Raw genomic sequence first — 17,825 nt, 5'->3', positions numbered from 1 at the left:
TACTCCTTTACCCGGGCTTGGGACCGGCAGTAACTCTAGAAGAGCTACAGGCGGAGTTTCATGCCTACTTCCGATTCCCGACGTAATGTGTTCTTCGGTCCTCCTCTTTTCCGTCCCATTCAGGATTCCAAGCTAAAGCTTGCCTCGTGATACAGCTTGGTGATTTCAATAATGTATGTCCTATCCACTTTCAACGTCTTCTAATTTCCTCCTCAGCTGGCAGCTGATTTGTTCTCTCCCACATTAGGCTGTTGTTGATGGTTTCCGGCCAACGGACATTGAGTATCTTTCGTAGACAATTTTTTATAACTACTTGTACCATTTTGATGATGGTTGTATTGGTTCTCCACACGACTATGCAGAGTAGTGCATCTTATTAATTCTGTATGACGATGACGACTTTCTCAAGTACTCCATGATGTCAAAGAAGTTTCATAATGTTCTATCCACACTGTCAGACGCCTTCTCGTAGTCAAAGAAGTTGATGTATAATCATAAGTTCCATCCAACTGATTGTTCGACGATCATACCTAATGTCGCGATTTAGTCTGTGCACAACCGATCCTCACGGAATTTAGCCTACTGATCTCGAAGCTGGACGTCAACTGAATCTTTCATCTGGTTCAGCAACACTGTTGGACACTTCCTGGTACCGATAATAGTGTGATGCCTCTGTAGTTGAGTTCTCACACTCAAATCTTTCTTTGGTATGTTGGTGAAGTGTCCTTCTTTCCAGTCTGTCGGCACTTGTTCTTCCACCAAAATCTTCCTGAATGGAATGTGGGGCATGTCTGCAGTTACTTCTATGTCTGACCTCAGCGCTTCATCTGGTATATTGTCAGGTTCTGCTGCCTTCCCACTCTTCATTTGTCTGATGGCCATCCTGATCTCTCCGATCGTTGATGCAGTGATATCTATAGGAAGCTCTGTAGGTGCTACTTCGATATCCGGTGGATTCGACGGAGCTGATCTATTTGAGGGTTACTCGAAGTGTCCCACTCATCTGTTTCTTTGTTCTTGAATCTCAGTGATTAGCTTGCCTTCTTTGTCCTGGAGCAGTCAGACAGTCAGTCAGTAACAACGTAGAACCTCGTACGTACGTACGTACATCAGTTTGAGTTGCCACACCACATTAGCACAGAGATGCAGTTGTCGATTCAAATCCCTTAGTGGTAAAGGAAGTAAGAGTATAAGCAGTTATAGGAAAGATTAGGGTTTGAAGATGTTATTCAAGGAGTATAATCCAGTGAAATAAATGTGGAAAGAGAAAACAAAAAAGGGACATGAAGAATTCAGATTAGAATTTTGGGGAACACAAAGAGTGGGTGCTATTGTGAACGATTTTGGGCCATGTCATTCAAGGTCTCTAACCATCGGTTGCTATCATCTTGCGGTCCCCAACCAGATAGTCTACACCTACCAACATGGCTCAGTCCACTTGTCAGTGACTTCATGGACTTGTGCCATGTTTTGGTGTGGCTGACCCTAGCTTTTTTCCAACCTACTCCTATACCACTGAGCATTGCATGTCGAGGCAGTCGGTCGTTGGGCATACGTAACACGTATCACAGCCACCTCAACTGATGAAGTTTCACTACTTCATCCATCGATTTGCCATTCTTACCTAGTACCCGTTACCTAACGACTGCGTTACTTACTCTATGCCTGGACCGGTTTATCTGGTTTACTAAATTTCCCTGCCAGTTTATTCGTTGTATCATATAGTTGTTTCACATTTCCTTCTGTTGCAGCTTTTTCCACTGTCGTTGCTGGGTCTTCCGCGTATTTCCGCTTCTCAGCTCTAGTGCTGCTCTTCACTTGCTTGTTTGTTTCTGTGTATTCAGCTTGTGCCTTGACTTTGTCTGTTCTTGTCCGGCTGTTGTTAATTGCTGTCCTCCTGTTGTATTTGGTCGTCGCAGTTGTTGTGCCGGAAAAAGCGCTGATCACTTATACTGGGAACGAGGGACCCCTGCAATTCCTACGGCGTGAAGTAAGAACACAAGACTGATATAAGTGATGATTTATTAGCCCAAAAACACGACGATGATGATGATGATCAAAATAGTCTAAAATACACTGGTTTATATATTGATTGTACACCCATTTTGATTAATAATTAGGATGAAATCACATACTCACTTATAACAAATCACTTACTGAGCATAGTTCATGTCAAGTTAATGCAAGAATATCGTATATTATACAAAAGAAAATATCGTACTGGGAAAACAAATCAAATACTACACTGAATGATCCTCACGTTGAATCAAAAATGGATGTCAATGTTGAATAAAACTCATAATGAGTAAATCAATCGAAAATTGACTCTTCTTTCCATCATATCATAATTATACAATAAAAGTATACGTTTAGTATTGACCCATAAAAAAATTCCAAAATTACCATTCATTATGCTTCTCGGGTCCTCATACTTCCTCTCTTGAATCGTGTCTAGGGTTTCCATAGAGATCCATTCCTTATGACGATGCTTCTTGCGGCTCAGAACCTCGTGACACGTTGAAGCTGGTGCTTCTGTGATCTCTTTCTAGTTGTCCTTCATAGTAGTTTCTTCTTCCTTGAGTAGATCTTGTAAGGCTTGGAACCTGTTGTTGAGAGTTATCTTGAATTCATCGAGTTTTTCAGCATCTCGAAGGAGGGCTATATAGAACCTCTGTAATGTTGTTTACCCAGCTGTCCAGTGTTTCTTTAGCTTCCGTTTCATCTTGGCAACCATCAGGTTGTGATCTGAAACTATGTCAGTCCCTCCCTTAGTCCTCACTTCTTCCATTGACCTGAATTTCCTAGTGATGCAAATATGATCTATCTGGTTCTCGGTGGTGTGGTCCAATGAGACTTATGTAGATTTGTGTATGCGTTTGTGTGGGAATATTGTGCCGCCTATAACCAGTTCGTTGAATGCACATAAATTTGCAAGTCTCTCGCCATTCTCGCGGTCAGTCCGTGTCAGCTCGTGATATCTTCATAATCGGTATTGTCCATTCCGAATTTGATGTTTAGGCCTCTCATCAGGATGGTCAGGCCCTTTCCTCGGCACTTCTCTACGATCGACTGGAGCTTCTAATAAAATTGATCTTTATCACTTTCATTGCTATCGTTGACGGGTGCATAACACTGCATAAAATTCATTGTGATCCCATCCTTCTTTGTTTTAAAGAATGCTTTTATGATCTTTGATCCACGAGATTCCCATCCTATGAGTGCTTTTCGTGCTTACTTGGACAGCATCAGAGCATTTTTTCTTCATGGCCAGAGTACAACAGAATCTCTTTCGAATCTAATATTTGCTGTCCAGCCTAGGTCCCGTGGGTTTCACTGAATCCGAGAACCACCAAGTTGAATCTACTCATTTCCGTTGCTATTCGACTGGTCCTTCCAGTCTCCCACATTGTTTGGAGATTCCATATACCGATACTAATTGCTTCTCTAGTTGTTTGGACGGGTGTCGGCCTCATGATTTCCGAAGGATTTTGGCTTTCATCGTGAGGCGTCATAATTCTTCTAAATGGAAGACCCTTCGATTCCCAGGCTAGAGTATAGATGGTTTAATTAGTTTTTTTCTGACTAACGCTTCCTAGGCAATGTTGTTTTCTACGGATTGCGGACCCCATGCCCAACCCTCCTCCTTTTACCCGGGCTTGGGACCGGCAGTAACCCTAGAAGATCTACAGCCAGAGTTTATATCATTATTACAATGGACAAAATGTTCAATTTGAATCATTTCCGTGTGAATTTTGTTAGTCATTGGTTTGAATAGTCAGATATCATTATTGTCTAATATAAGAAACTTTTGATATTACACTCCAATGAAATAAAATTTTATTGCTCTAAATATTAAATAAAGACTACTAATTCAACATCCATAATCAAGATAAAGCTATATAACTCAATTTTACAATGAACTATATTTCTTACTCAACTACTAAAAGCCTAAAACACTAAGGATACAGATAGTTCATTTGTGATTTATCTGTTCAAGAAAATTAAACTTAGTTTGCTTCTTATAAATGCCGTACTATAGACATATCTATTTTCCATTGAAAATGATGACTTCTGCTCATGACTTACTTCACTACCATCAACGTTAATTAAATGAGACCATATTATGCGAGAATATATATTATGTGTATGTATTTTTATCATTATCATCATCATCATTTTAAAAGAACAATGATAAACAAGAAAGTGTTTACATAAAATGAGAATTAAGGAAAGTAATTAACATTCTACAATGCATATATGTATATTTGCAATTACTCTGAGGCACTATATAATATACGTGAAAAAGATGAATAAAATGAAATCAAAACAGGATACATCATGATAATAAGGAGAGATTAATTACGAAAATGAAAAATACAAACAAAAGCTCAGCTATTTGTACATGCATACATGTTTGTTTTGTTTTTCAATGTAAGAATACCGCCTAGTATATATGACTTCCAATTCTCAATTAAACAATCAAATTGGATAGATAATTGTGCGAATAATGACCACATAACAAATTTCAACTAGTTATATGAGGTAATAATTAAATTAAATCGATAATTGGAGTAACATTAATAATAGTAAAAGCCTAATCCAATTTAAATAAAAAATAAATTGAGAATTAAAAAGAGACGTTTACAATATACTCCCCTTTTTTTGTGTGGATACATAGATGATTCAAACAATGACCATACACAATTGAGGAAATAACCTAGAAAGAAGTAGCATCCACACTACTAAACGTATAATAATGAGGTAATCTAAACAAATGACAGAAGGTACTAAGCCCATCATCATTCATTTATCCTACTGAACAATGTGTGTTATTTTTAAGTATTATGTTCCATATTTATATAAATAGATAAATAAACAAGCAAAACAAAAAAAAAGAAAACTAATAAATAAATGGAATGTAATAATACGTTTTAACAGATGTAAAACATAAAAGAAGTGACATTCCAAGAATTGGACACATTCACTGAATGTGAAAAAATGAGATGTGCAATTAATTCATTCGTTTTTAAGGATTTCAAAAGTATTAGAAGCCAATCCAAACAAAATAGAGAAGAAAAAATAAACAAACAAACAAATAGATAATTACAAATTTCAATTTGGTGATAGAATGGTATTATAATGTGAAATAGTATAAGTTGATCAAATGTTCAATATTTTTAGGACAGCTGTGTTTATCCAAATAACGTGTACACAAACATCAAACGAGTGCATAGTCCCAACAGTTAAACAGCTTTATACAATTTGATACCTTGAAAAATGTAATGAAAGGGAAATTATGAATGATAAATTAGTGATTATGAACATAATTGATCTCTATTTCTGATCAATATTTATCTTTGTACAAATATATTATTATTCTACTTAAATTTCAATTTTGTGTACATTATGTGGATATAACCCAATGTATCGAAGAATCAATGTTCTCAGAATGCGTTAAACTCAAACTCATTCAAACTGTAGTAACGAAATAATTTAGCAATAGTAAGGTATAAAGAAAATATCAATCAAAATTAATGGGTCTCAAATAAATAATAACGATGATCACAGGATCTAGCATGATAATAAATGGATATTGGCGAGACTCTAATTTAGGGACGAGTCAATCAGAAACGTTTGAACAATTTCAATTATTAGCCAATCAGAAGACAGTTAGTATAAAGTAAAAATATATTATAAGAAAGTAATGAATTACAGTGGATATTCTTCTTTTACATGATTTAAAAACTTGTTAAGGTTTGATAAAGGTTCAGAGATTCTGAATTCATAATGCATACGGTATAGAAACTCGTCCACAGGGTTAGGGTTGTGACCTCTCAATAAAAACCTCTGCTCTAAAATTCGCTGTAAACTGATCGTATGTTAGCATCATGTGTTGAACTTGGCTCCGTGACCTTGAAATTGCTCAAACGCTTCTTTTAGGCTCGTCTCTAAATTAGAACCTCGCCACCCTAGCCTAATCCTAACCGTTACCCTAACCCTATGGGCGAGTTTCTATACCGTATGCATTATGAATTCAGAATCTCTGAACCTTCATCAAACCTTAACAAGTTTTTAAATCATGTAAAAGAAGAATATCCACTGTAATTCATTACTTTCTTATAATATATTTTTACTTTATACTAACTGTCTTCTGATTGGCTAATAATTGTCAAGGTTGTTCAAACGTCGTCCCTAAATTAGAGTCTCGCCAGTTTTATTTTGGAAACCAAACGACAAGCATAATTACTAGACGCGTAATAACTGTCTTCGATTATCTCAACTATTACAAACTCATGTAGGTTTTCATTGAGGTCTTTTTTGAAGTGATGCAATTTGTGAAATGTAAAAGTTCATACATCTTTCATACTCACCATTGAAAATGCAAATAATAATAGTTTATATTACAGCAATGGAGTAGGAGGTGAGTAATAAAGATATTTTCAACCAAATATAATGATAATTACATAGATTAGAAAGTTACATGGCTATACCTGTTAAAAGTAAGAAACTTTTCACTATTATATTGTAATGGTGTTCAAACACATGTACTTCAGTTTATAATATTGGATAGCATAATCAATCCAATCATTAGCCTTTAAAAACAAGGAATATTGTCAAGTAGCTGAGTACATAAATTCAATCTTATTAGTTGAGTTTGCTTTCAAAGATTTTAATCGATTCTGACTAGCAAATAAAAATTAACTTCTAATAGTCTTAAACCTAGAATAAAATAACTCTTCAGCATTTTTGAGTATTCAATAATCTCCTAGTTAGTGTCAATCTGTCAGTCAACGTAGAGCATGGCATAATTGTCACAACACATCAGCATAGACAAATAATATTATCAGGATGAATACCAAAGTCGTAGAGATAATGGTTATATCAGTGTTAGTGAGAAAAATCAGGGAAATAGAAGTTAAAATTTGAGAAAGAATGAACAGAAGACATAGCATAACCTTAAAACGTATGATGTAATAAAAGAAGATAGAGAGTGCATCTGTGATCGGTTCTGAGCTAAGTTACCCAAAAGTCTTTAGTCATTTGATCAAGATGAGCTTGTGACCCTCAATCAGGTTTTCTACACCTAGTAACACGGTTCAGTCCAATGGTCAATGATTGAATAGAATAATGTCGCGTCTTGGTTTGTTTGCCACTAGCTCGGTTACAATCTCCTTCTACAACTGGGAATATCACGTGTCAAGATAGGTGGCGGTTGAGTAGATGTAGCACAGATATCATTTCGTGATGAAAACTTGATATGGAGAGCGATGACCTAGCCGCTTGAACCGCGAATGACCTATGAATCTGAGTTTTCCCAATCATTAATGACGCGTGATCACATCCTGAGTTATACTTACACAACATAGTTAATGCATTATAGGTGTTAGCTACATATGCTTAATTGTATGATTTGGTAAATAGGTATTCACACAGTAAGTTAATGAGTAATTGATGTTAAATACTATTTACTTCAACTTGTAAAAGTCTAACTGTTAATCTGAATGTAAATAAATCATATGAGGTTAAATAAATTCATACCAGCAGCTTTTGTGTTTCCATGACGCTGTAGTGAAGGAGAACACAGGTGAAGGACAACCGAATTATATTTAGCACAAGATTAGAGTTACTTGGTAACATAGAAAACCCATACTATAATACCTAATTTGCAAAATGTTCAATAATTTTCTCGGACTTCATTGTTCTTGCATTTCTATACTAATTACTTTCTATTCCCGTTCTTCCTTTCTTGATCTTCCCCCATCTTCTGCTGCCAGACATTACATTCCTGACACGCGTCACATACTACTTATGTCAATATAAGTAGCACGCCCCACAACGCTTCATTGAAATCTAGGTTTCAGTACCAATCACAAATCAATTAAGAGATTTCATAGACCTAACAAAACTATTCTTCTCAAAATTGAAATAATCTATTTAAAGAAATATTTCCTAACTATCTGGTAAATTTCAGTGACAATAGAAACATCAACAATTATAATCAATAGATTAAAAAAAAAGGTATTTACAATCCATAATTTCATTTTTTGCCAATTGAACTTCTTTACGTAGTTCAATAATAATTTCACGACGTAAATTATCCAATTCTGAACGAGTAAGTGATGAATCAGAATTTATAATATTTGATATTGTGGAACAATTAGATGTATTAACATTTCGGCTGAAGAAGAAGAAAAAACAAACATTTGGGAATTATAAATTGACATATTTTCTTTTTTCGGAATGAATTTATTCGTTGATTTCATATAAATTACCATGATCTAATGAAACACATTCAGTGGTCCAGTAGGTTAAGCGTTCGCGCGCAAAACTGGTGACCCTGGGCTCGAATCCCGGGAGCGGGATCGTCAATGCGCACTGCTGAGGAGTTCCACAATAGGACGAAACGGTCGTCCAGTCCTTCCAGGTTCTCAATGATGGTCTAACATCAATAGGTTCATGATCTCAATCAAAAACATGTGATGTGATCAATAAACCTGTTATATCCTAGTGAAGATGAAATTATGAGTAACTTCCGAGACCTATTAATGGACTAATATTATCGATATATTCTTATGGTAGAACTATTCAGTAATTAGAATGTGTATATGTTATACTTGTGACCACAAATTAGGGAGTAGTGACTTATCGATCGGACCAGTGACACATAAAACCCGTGGGAGCAGTCTAGAGTACTATCGGTCCTGCTTCCTGTCTAGCTCAGCCAATTAAGTCCAGAACAGCAATCTCAGCCTCTGCAATATGAATCACTCATTTCAAACACACTAGGTTTATATACCAATCAAACAGACCATATCGTACCATAAAATAAGAAACAACATTTGTACAAGATTTAGCCAAATGTGGCTGTGAATGAGGGAGGTAGTAATTAATAGACGGGGCATAGTTCAAGAATGGTAAATCGTATAATAATAGTTCATAGATCAAAACAAAGCTCATAATAAGAGGGACATGAATATGAACAGTTTAGTTATCTAACAATTATACGATAAAAATATAAGCATAGTATTGGTCCACAAATAGATCCCAAAAATTACCATTCATTATTCTTATCGAGAAATAACAGTATATTTATATTCCTCTTATTATAAGCTTCATTTTGACTTATAGATTATTATTATACGATTTACTGTTCTTAAATTATACTCAGTTTATTAATTACTGTCCCCCACGTTCACAGCCACATTTTGGCTTGATTTTGTATGTTATTTCTTATTTTATGGTGCGTTGCGGTCTGTTTGGTTGATATGTAAACTCAGTATGTCTGAAATAAATGATTCTCATAGTGGAGGTTGTCATAGGCATTATGGACTCAGCTGGGCGGGCTAGGCTGCTCAGACTGAACGAACGTCATTGGTTTAGAACAGTACAAGAGTGGAAAAGTCGTATTTTGATTGGCGAGTAGATTACGTGATAACTAGAGGGCCATAAAGTCACAACAAAACCCAATAAATACACATTACAATGCATATTTTTATTATTTTAGGCGACTGATGACAAAAGCCAAAATGTCTGTTAACTAGGTAATATTCGTCAATACGGTGTATTTTCAATTTTGCGGGAGTCTATTCATCTCTAGGTGTATTTAAATTTGATCATAACAAAGAACTAAACATGAGAATGTTTACTAGACAGTATGTAATTTATGCAACTATCTTAGTACAGGAAGTTTTTTTGGGTCAGTACAGTTCAGTTATAGGTCATCTGATCGTAACACTGGGTGATGAGAAAATAAATAGACACTACCAAGACTGTAATTGATCACTGAGAATTAGGATAAAATCTTACTCGAAGGATTCCAGATGAGTTACTTCAATAACTTAACTTCCGTAAGTCAACAGTGAACAGTTGTACAAAACCATTATGCTTTAAATTATTATTTATACAGACATATCCCACAGTATCAATGCACTTTAGCACAATTAAGCTTGATTTCCATTTATGATCACAGTTGTCTAAATGAGACATACTTAGTATTCAAATTGGTCGAGTCGGGAGATTTTGTCATCAAAATTTAGTAATGAATTGGTCTAGTACAGTACACAATACAATAGATATTAGTGTGAAGAAAATCGCTGAAAAAAGTCAGTAGATTTTATCCAGTTTTAGTTGTTCTACTTTTCGATCACCAGTATACAACTGTCAACAGTACAATGGACTAATTCTTGATTTCAATACAGGTTAAGACATTGAAAGTAATCCGAACTGTTGCTTATAAAAACTATTCATGGGTAAGGATTATGTAGTCTCTAAACAAAAATATGCTTAAACAGATATTGTCATATTTATTCCAGCCCAGCTGGTGACAACATGATAACATACGAGGAAAATTGATAGTAAGAATAGAAATATTAAGAAGTGATGGAGGGACTTCGTCGTGAACAAGATGATCTCAAATGCTGTTAGAGGTAAGGGGGACGCTCGTCACTTATTGGTTGCCCACATCGTAGAAGGATATTTCTTCTTTAAGGACCTGAAAAAGGAACTGGGTTAATGGTGGTTCTAGTGACTGCAAAGCCCAAGAGACAACTGCTTAAGGCCAGTCACATGAGGAATTTCTATGAGGAGTTTTTGATGTGTCAGCTTCGTACTTTAAAAGGCCTAAACCAGGGACGAAAATCCATGGAGTAATTTGCAAAGTGACATTTTTGGGAAGTAGCATCGCTATCGATCCTTACTGTCTGAGAGAAACACTTTACTGATGTCACACTCGTGTACAATCAGAAGTACGACTTTTTCGCCACTCTTAGTCTTACTGCTCAAAACAGATCTGTTCGGTGTGGAAGGACTTAAAGGAACCACTGTTCCAGCCAGTATATTTCGATTGTGTCATCATAACAAGGAAGCCAGACCATTACGTCAAGGTAGCAGCTACGGTTAGAACGTTAACTGAAAGCATTATATTATACATAAAACACCATGTTTGCTTATGAATATTTTCCAATTTAAAAGTGAGAACTTCATTAATCATTTTTAGAATCTCTCGCAAATCTGTATGATAAGCAAGAGTTGAAATAATAATGGTAGCACCAACGACGATAGGAACAGAAGCCCAATTTTGTGAAGAAAACATGGAACCGAGAAATCGAGAGCATAAAACAACACTAGAATTCAAGCTGTACGCCATATGAAATTTGAATTGCTAAATAAGATCAAAGCATAGGGGTGAGTCAATCCGATGCATTAGAACAACTTTTCAGTTTTTGCGAGAAATTCAAAAACTAAAATGACTTTTATTTTAAATAATGTATAACCAGTAGCATAAGTACTTTTGCATAATGCTCATAACATTTCAAATTACAATGAAAAGTGGTTTTTCTTGTCAACAGAGTAAAAACAACAATAAGATGATGGTTGGAGTCAGTCAACAGGAAACCCTGGATCCGGGTTTCGTTCTATTTGGCACTTGTCAGCAACGTGTACCTGTAATCTTGAGGGGATTGATGATCCCTGGAGTCAATCCCATGTCACCCAGCTTCACAGTCAGAGACTAGTGATTAGATTTAAGCTTGATGGATAGCATTCGATCTGCACTAAGAACGACCTGATATACATGACAGTGACCACCACCCAATGATCAACCAAGTGTGAATACATCTCAGTCCTACACGAAGTCGGTCGCGGCCAGGATAGCCTAATGGTAACGTCTCTAACTGTGAAGCTGGGTGACACGGAATCAAATCCATCAGGGAGCACCAGTTCCCTCAAGATTACAGGTACACCTTGCTGACGAGTACCAAATAGCACGAAACCCTGGTCCGGGGTTTCCTGTTGACTGCCTCCAACCACCATCTTATCTCAACATAGTGCATGCAATGTCGAGTCACTTAGACTAGCGGCCACATTGCAACTTGATCGATAGCATTCGATCTACACTAAGAACGACCTGACATACATGACATTGATCAACACCCAGTGATCAATCAATTGTGAAAAATAACAATTTAAACGTATCAAATATTCAATTCTTTCTGTATAAACTGCATGTAACATATAAATCAACTCTAGATCTAAACTCTGATCAGGAACAATATAAAGACTTCTGAAAAACTTTTTGTGTCCTTACAAAGTTTCAAGACGATAAATGTTCTATGAATATATGAATAAATATATAAGTTAATAAATTTTTTTCGATTTACATACGGGGAAAACGCGTAGATCTTAATAGATTAATTATGTAAAATTTTAGAATATTGATGAAAAATGGGGAGAATATTGTCACGATTACTTCAAGAATAGTTAAAACTCGTCTTCCCTACAACATAACTCATACTAAAAAAGTATAAAAATGTTATTTATTGTAATATTGAAAAAAGTTTTAATAACTTACCTATTCAATGATGAATCGATCGAATTAGTCGATATAACACCGGTATTTTCAGAAGGTATGGAGATAGATTTTGATGACTAGAATGTGGATAAAATTAAGGGTTAAGAATTTATATAATTTAGAAAAGAAGACGGACTTTTTATGGTGAAATGAAAAGAATAGTTCAATGTTCATATTATTTACTAAACATTTACATAGATAATGGCCAATAGTGTTCAGTAGAGAATAATAGTAAGATAGATTTTCGAAGTTCTAGTCACAAAATAAGATAGATAAAGTCCAAATAAATCTATAATGGGATAGGAATCACTAGTAATGCGAACTACAGAAACCTAACTCGATGATCCTAAAGTAAAATATTCATCCCGAGACTTCAAAATGCTTGATGCTCAAACCTATGTGACATTATGCATGCCCATTGGCTACAGAGTCTAAAACTTAGACAAAGCCGCACTATCTAGTGCTCTTTTATTTTAAGATTTAACATCAGCTGAAAACACTTTACGAAAGACGAAGAAATAGTAGACTAGACACATCCTTGTTTTGATTAAAACAAGAATTTCTTTAAATCTTATAGGAAGTACATTTATTGTGAAGAGAACAATGGATAAAAGATGATAAAATATGGAAGCTACTTTTTGGGATATTAGTTTACTTAGGTTTTGCCCTGTAATTAATAACATTTTATGACCGTCTTATTACATTAATTATAAGCTTTTGTTAAATTTATAAACTACTGTCATATCTTCATCTATTCGATATTTACGGTAATCTGAACACTGGTTTTGTATTCTATTTTCGTAATCTAAGAGCCCTATTTTCAGACATTGTGTTTTGGTTAAATGATTTATATAATTGCTTGTGTACCCTTTGGAATTAGATATATTTTGGGAATCAAGGGTTTTCCACAGACCCCTTCTCTATTTTCTAGCCAGCCAATCAGTATCCGTGTAGTCGATCATTAGTCAGCGAATAGGATGGTTTTCTGCCCTCAGGGTCAAGTAGTCTGACCAAGGTCATGACAACAATGAACATGCTAAATAGTAAAATTAAAAAAAGCTAAACCGTCATGAATCAGAAGGACAATCTAAAACCTGATAATTAAATGTTCATCGGTCCCAGTTATCACAGTCGTAACATCAGTCTATCAAATTACCGGAGATAGATTGAGAAAAACAACAATAATAATGGTAGCTTATTAATCTTAAAATAAAAGAGACAAATTAATTACTTCCAAATGATGGTCTTTTTTAAGCAAACCACATTCTTCTTCAGCAGCATCGATTAATTGTCGTCTAGCTTGTATACGACGTTGAATTTCAGCTAGCATAGAAGATTTTTGATCAATGGAATCTTTTCTTAATTGCTGTGTAGAATCTGTACGTTTTATTGGGTTGGTTTTGTCATTTTTCGGTTGAGTAATTGATGATAATGTCGGTGACGCTGGAGGTGGTGGTGGCGGCGGGGATTTTGTAGTTGAAATTATCTGACACAAAGAGAAAAATGTATTGAAATATGGCAATCCATAATAATTTGTGTAAACTGTAGTGGAAATCAAATCAAAAAGTTGATATTGATTCATGAAACCATTGAATGAGCCACGTAGGGTAGGTATAAACAATTAAAGTTGTGGTCAGCGAATAAAGATTTGAGGTGACATGATTCAAAATTAACCATAATCGAGCAGATGGGTAGACTCTTTATATTACTCTAGACCTTGAGTCTCAATACTTCTTCAGATATGGTTTCTAGTTCTGTATCTTTTACAAATGTTTAGTTTTCACATTATCATTGCTGCTACAATTTTTTGACTGCCTTTAGTATTTATATTTTCAAATTCATCTCATCAAAATGATGTGGTATGAATATATGGGTTAACATAGACAAGTACCAGACTCTAAGATGATTGCGAATTGACGGATTGTAAACTGCAATCCATACAGAAAGTGTGTGTCTACAAAAGTGAATTATGTTTTGCACAATTTAATGTATATCTTTACCCACTCCCCACTATCGTTGTAAATATATTTATCAATAAACTTTGGGTGACATTAAATCATAAAGACATTAAGATAATACGAGTTTTGCTTTAAACTTACAAGACAGATTTCAGTCACAGAAAAAATCTAATTCGTCACTATTTAATAGCTGAATTCATGAGTCGATTGAAGCTAGACCATCATGGAAAACCTGGAAGCACTGGACGGCCGTCCCGTCCTAGTATGGGACTCCTCAACATGGCGCATCCACGATCCTTTCCGTGGGATACGAAACCAGGACTTATCAGTCTCGCGCGCAAACGCTTAACCCCTAGACCACTGAGCCGGCATCTAACTGTGTTAATGTCCAACTTCAACTAATCCACAAAACTGAGCGACACATCCACCATTGTCTTCAGTGAGTTACTATCTTACAACAGACCCAGTTGAACTCCATTGGCCACTGCTTCTAATTAGAACTCCAATGTAGCTTTCATTAACACATGATCTCAACCACTGAAATTGCTATAACATTCACAAAAACCCTTCCGATAATGTGTTTTTTCCCCAAATAACTGTATGAAATATTTTTATAGACAAAATACATAGAACTTTCATTCAGATTAAATAATAATTTACCAACTGGAAATTAGTTATTGTTAGATCTACTTTGTAATTGTGGATTTCATATACACATAATTCTAAGTATGTATTTCACGTTTAATGTAGATGAACAGAATAACTACAAATTTAAACTATGTACTTCTTAGATCCTACACATATTACAAACTATAAAAGAGTAGGCTTAATTCCATAGTTCACAAATATTGTGACAATCATGAATTCTGATATGTCCAAAATCTAGAATGGATAAGTTTCTTTCGTAAAAATTTAATCCATTTAAGTATACAGAATCTACAGTAATAACATACTATTTAGGATAAAGTTTCTTTATACTATTTGATCAGGAGATTACAACTAAAATCTGAGTAGTCAGTTAGTTAGCTATCAGCGAAATAGAACCTAGGATATATATATTTTGGTTCAAACTGTCACATTATATCGGCACGGAATGAGATCACTAAGATATACGCGAAGATGACCTTGGTCATGAAGTGATATCACCTGAAGAACTATTGAAAACAGGTGTACCATATAGATGTTTCACTCCAATTTAAAACTTTTCGGGAGTTAAAAACCCATGACCTCTCTGGCAACCTAACACTGAATTCTAGGGTCTTGCAGAAAGCATATCACTCTTGATAGTTGCTACAGTGTGAAAATACAACTTTCGGGATTATTTTATCAAGGATTAATGTCTGTGCTTTTATTGTGTAATTATAAGACACTTGGATTACTATACAATAATATCATTTTAGTTGAAAGCTTTCGTTTGGCGCATAAACTCTTGATCTGTGTCTTACTTTTCATAAGTTAGTGTAAATTGATTATGGGCTTGTTACTTAGTTTTCTTTCACATACAGTGTAGTTATTTCCATGTATAGTAATTTCTCATTTATTTCGTTGTGAGGTCAGAAAAATAAACTGTATTACCACATTAGTTTGAGTTGTGAGTTTTACCATACAAGTTATCTGTCTGCTGTGTTATTGTTCTATTATGATAATTGGGCAACAGAATGTGGGAAAATGAATCTTGAGAAGAAATAGATGTCACAATTTATTTTAACGTTAACTCATAAATGAATTTCCCAATAGGAGCGTATCACTGGTTAAGTCTGGGATGCTAGGGTATAACCAAAATAGTGCACGCTTAGTAGAGAAATAATTATAAGATCTTAATTGATGAAACTTATCAAACGATATCAATGAATATGATTTACAGTCATTACAACACTGATATTGACAGGCATCGAAATTCTTGTAATAGATTGAGATAATTCTAACACTATAAAATGAACGACAATAATCATTCTCTAAATAGGCATTAAATGTATACACGACGTTACGAAACATAAGTTTTGAGCACACATACGTAAGTTGACTTAGTTTATCACTTAAAGTATAAGATGAGGATGAATTAATTAGAATCGAGAAAGCGACTTTTCATATTTTGAATAAAATTCAAATAATACCCATAACAATAAGCAACAATATCTCTGTATACTACTCAAAATGTTCAAAATTATAATGAAAAATTACCGAAAACCACCATAAAGTAAAAATCATTGTGTTAAACGTATCAAGTGTTTTGTTCTATTTATGTACATTTTATATAACAGGCAAATCAATACTATCCTTACATCTTATCCTTAAATGCTTATTCCTGATTCATAATCTTAACCTAGTGGTAATATAACTCACAAACAAGAAATTTAGATAATACCTCATGGATATTTGAAGTAATTACATTCATCTATTTGAATACAGAGAACTTTTGTATTTCAGCAGATATCAATTTGTGATAAAAGCCCTACTACTAGGGTCTTTTTTAGGGGTTAGGTAAAACATATAATCAATATCCATAAGGAAGACTTTTCTTATCATTGCTTTTCAATATACAGCCAGATCAAACAGTAGAAGACTTATATAAATGTAAATCTGTCTACACGATGTGACATTACTGTTTGCTTTTTCACTAACTATCCATTTATAAAAGATGATTTCTGATTGGTTGAGAACTGATCAAAAGTTCGTCGCAGTTGATTTAATCTCGTTCCTTCCTATACCATACTACTATACGATAGGAATATGAATTGTTTATCAGCTTCTGTGGTTTCCGTAGCAAAAGTATACACCTATAAAAAATTATGATGGAATACATCAAATTAATCAATTTGATCATATATTTTAATTGATAATAGTTACCGGATTATTGCAAGAAGTTGAATTAATACTTGGTCTTACTGAAGCATTACATCGATTTTCTTTATTACGTTTACGTGCAGCAATAGCTTCTTGTAGCATAGCAGCTAATCCAGATGATTCTGACTGTTTAGCTAACTCTTCGTCATTATTCTGATCATTATTATTATTATTACCCGGTACTGATGTTGTTAACACTGACGATGAATTTGAACTGTTTGTGCTAACAGCAACACTTGAATGATTAACAATTTCACGAGAAACTGTCAAGAATAGAAGAAAAAAAAGAGAAAACATGAAACTTTATTTTGTACAAGTGAAAACAAAAATTACGATAAATGTGTTAAATTTATAAAAAGAAAACGACAATGTTAAGTAATAAGTACCATTTTCATTGTAGATTCTACATAGTGTTATACTGTTAAGTTAGTATTTTAAATGTTTTGGAAATTCTTATTACAATTATTGAGAAATATAATGAATGAATAATTAGTGTGAAACATAAATTTTCAGATGTTTTTAATGACTAACACTTGATTGACAATGTTCCATAAGTTTGTGGAAGTTTTAATTCATTTTTGTATTCGTTATTTGAATCTTCCAATTGATCAGTCTCTTAATGGCAAATGTCTATTCTGTGAGAATTACCTCGATATTCCACTGTTAGCCACCAC

The 17,825-nt window shown here is 34.5% G+C and overlaps 1 protein-coding gene across 1 annotated transcript in view; it reads right to left on the bottom strand.

Moving 5' to 3' along the window:
• Positions 1–3,947: 3,947 nt before the first annotated feature.
• The window catches only part of MS3_00009738 (uncharacterized protein), a 52,142-nt gene continuing 38,264 nt past the window's right edge, over positions 3,948–17,825 (bottom strand). Inside the window, exons 6-10 of the mRNA XM_051218140.1 lie at positions 17,155–17,414; positions 13,581–13,835; positions 12,350–12,426; positions 8,028–8,179; positions 3,948–5,269 (exon numbers count right to left, since the gene is read on the bottom strand). Of these exons, the coding sequence (XP_051073002.1) occupies positions 5,244–5,269; positions 8,028–8,179; positions 12,350–12,426; positions 13,581–13,835; positions 17,155–17,414 (770 nt within the window). The 3' untranslated portion in view covers positions 3,948–5,243. The remainder of the gene's footprint in view (positions 5,270–8,027; positions 8,180–12,349; positions 12,427–13,580; positions 13,836–17,154; positions 17,415–17,825) is intronic.

The sequence above is a fragment of the Schistosoma haematobium genome, chromosome 1 (genome assembly GCF_000699445.3).
Source record: "Schistosoma haematobium chromosome 1, whole genome shotgun sequence".
Classification (NCBI taxonomy): Eukaryota; Metazoa; Platyhelminthes; class Trematoda; order Strigeidida; family Schistosomatidae; genus Schistosoma; species Schistosoma haematobium.
The sequence above is the reverse complement of the archived record's forward strand: the minus strand, read 5'-3'. Positions and strand labels throughout refer to the sequence as shown.